The sequence below is a fragment of the Puma concolor genome, chromosome A1 (genome assembly GCF_028749965.1).
Source record: "Puma concolor isolate L17-30 chromosome A1, mPumCon1.1.hap2, whole genome shotgun sequence".
Lineage (NCBI taxonomy): Eukaryota > Metazoa > Chordata > Mammalia > Carnivora > Felidae > Puma > Puma concolor.
In genome coordinates this window covers 154,460,801-154,462,776 of record NC_141667.1, presented here as the reverse complement: position 1 = coordinate 154,462,776, position 1,976 = coordinate 154,460,801, and the positions used below count along the sequence as shown (strand labels likewise).

The following is a 1,976-nucleotide window of genomic DNA, read 5'->3' as shown; positions in this document are numbered from 1 at the left end:
TTTGGATGTTAAGTTTTAAGAACTCAGTGGATAGAGAAAGAGATATACATATACAAATAAGTATAACCACTTCTATGCACATGTGTGTTCATAAATTTCTGAGTACATAAGTGTGTGTTCTATGCATCAACTGAACACTATTCTTGGATGAATTATTCCTATGAATTTATTCTAAAGTGAGCATTGATACATTCTGCTTTCTATTATAATGGCTGTAAACATGCTCTGGGACATAGAAGCCTTCTGAGTGCTTCTTTGACCTCCATGTTTTTCAGGCTGTAGATCATGGGGTTTAACATTGGGGTTATAACCCCGTATACCATGGAGATGAGTCTGTCTCTGGCGGGAGAGTGTGGACTGGATGAAGGGCGAATGTAGGTAAATATTGCTGTGCCATAGAACAGGCAGACCACTAGGAGGTGGGAAGCACATGTGGAGAAAGCTTTGTGCTTCCCTTCCACTGACTGGATCTTTAGAATGGTGGATATGATGTAGATATAAGAGAGAAAGGTGGCTAGGAAGGCGCTGATCCCTAGTATGCCTCCTACCACCAAAACAAGCATTTCAGCTACATAAGTGGATGAGCATGAGAGGGCTACCACGGAGGGGATGTCACAGTAGTACTGGTTAACGCGGTTGGACTTGCAAAAAGACAGGCGGAATGTGGACACTGTATGGAGAAGGGAATTGAGAAATCCTGCTGCCCACGTCCCAGCTGTCAGCTGGACAGAGCGAACCTTGGTCATGATGAGCATGTAACGGAGGGGGAAACAGATGGCCACATACCGGTCATAAGCCATGACAGCAAGAAGAAAGACTTCAGTCCCTGCCAGGGCTACCAGGAAATAAAGTTGTAAAGCACATCCAAAGAAGGAGATGCTGTGGTGCTTAGTCAAAAGATTCTCCAGCATCTTGGGGACAGTAGCTGATGGGCAGAATATGTCTAAGAGGGACAAATTTACCAAAAAGTAATACATGGGTGTATGTAGCTTTTTCTCAGTCCCAATGGCCAAGACAATGGCCCCATTTCCTACCAAAGTGACCTGATAGATGATGGCAAAGACCACAAAGAGAAGGTAGCGCACCTCAGGGAGGTCAGAGAGCCCTATGAGGATAAACTGAGTCACGGTGGTAAGATTGTAAATGTCCATCTCCTCTCTCCACAAGGGATTTTCTGGAAGAAATGAAACAAACAGGGTAGAGTAAAAAGCCAAGGATGAGAAATTCTTGGAAAAAAGTTGGTGTGTGGCTGACGAGTTCTGTTGCTATGATAGAGATTTTTTTTTTAATTTTTTTTCAACGTTTTTTATTTATTTTTGGGACAGAGAGAGACAGAGCATGAACGGGGGAGGGGCAGAGAGAGAGGGAGACACAGAATCGGAAACAGGCTCCAGGCTCTGAGCCATCAGCCCAGAGCCTGACGCGGGGCTCGAACTCACGGACCGCGAGATCGTGACCTGGCCGAAGTCGGACGCTTAACCGACTGCGCCACCCAGGCGCCCCTATAGAGATTTAACTTACTAGAAAAACTGAAAAACAATTTCTGTATTCATGTTTCTTGAAATAGTCATCCATATTTCTTTATAAAGAAGCAGACTCCTGAGAAACTAAAGAGACAATAAAGATTTGCATTCTCAGTAAAGCAGTTACGAATCTTTCTTCAGTGTTTGGGATTTCACGATTCAGTGAACATTGGTGGTGTGCTTCTCACAACACTTGGGTATATACATTATTTTGCCTTGTATTATCTAAATGTGTACAATTTTATGCACTCGCTAAATTCTGAGTAGCTTGAAAGGGCAAACATGCATTTTACATGATATACAATTTGAATAATTGTTAGCAACTAGGAGACATATAATGTAAGAATGTTTATCTAAATAATTGTTCGCTAACAAAAAGTGGATGGTGTGGTTTCTGTTTTAACAAATTGGTTCTACTGGTAAGAAATAGATGAGGGAATGCTTTTATAACTT

At 42.3% G+C, this 1,976-nt stretch overlaps 1 protein-coding gene across 1 annotated transcript; it reads right to left on the bottom strand.

The window, feature by feature from the left end:
* Nucleotides 1–203: 203 nt before the first annotated feature.
* LOC112856873 (olfactory receptor 5V1-like) lies at nucleotides 204–1,151 on the bottom strand. Its single transcript, XM_025920172.2, has one exon. The coding sequence runs from the start codon at nucleotides 1,149–1,151 to the stop codon at nucleotides 204–206; it is 948 nt and encodes a 315-aa protein (XP_025775957.1).
* Between the last annotated feature and the right edge of the window lie 825 nt (nucleotides 1,152–1,976).

Excerpts from the sequence above, each read along its gene's own strand:
- LOC112856873 (XM_025920172.2), bottom strand. The coding sequence starts at position 1,151 with ATGGACATTTACAATCTTACCACCGTGACTCAGTTTATCCTCATAGGG.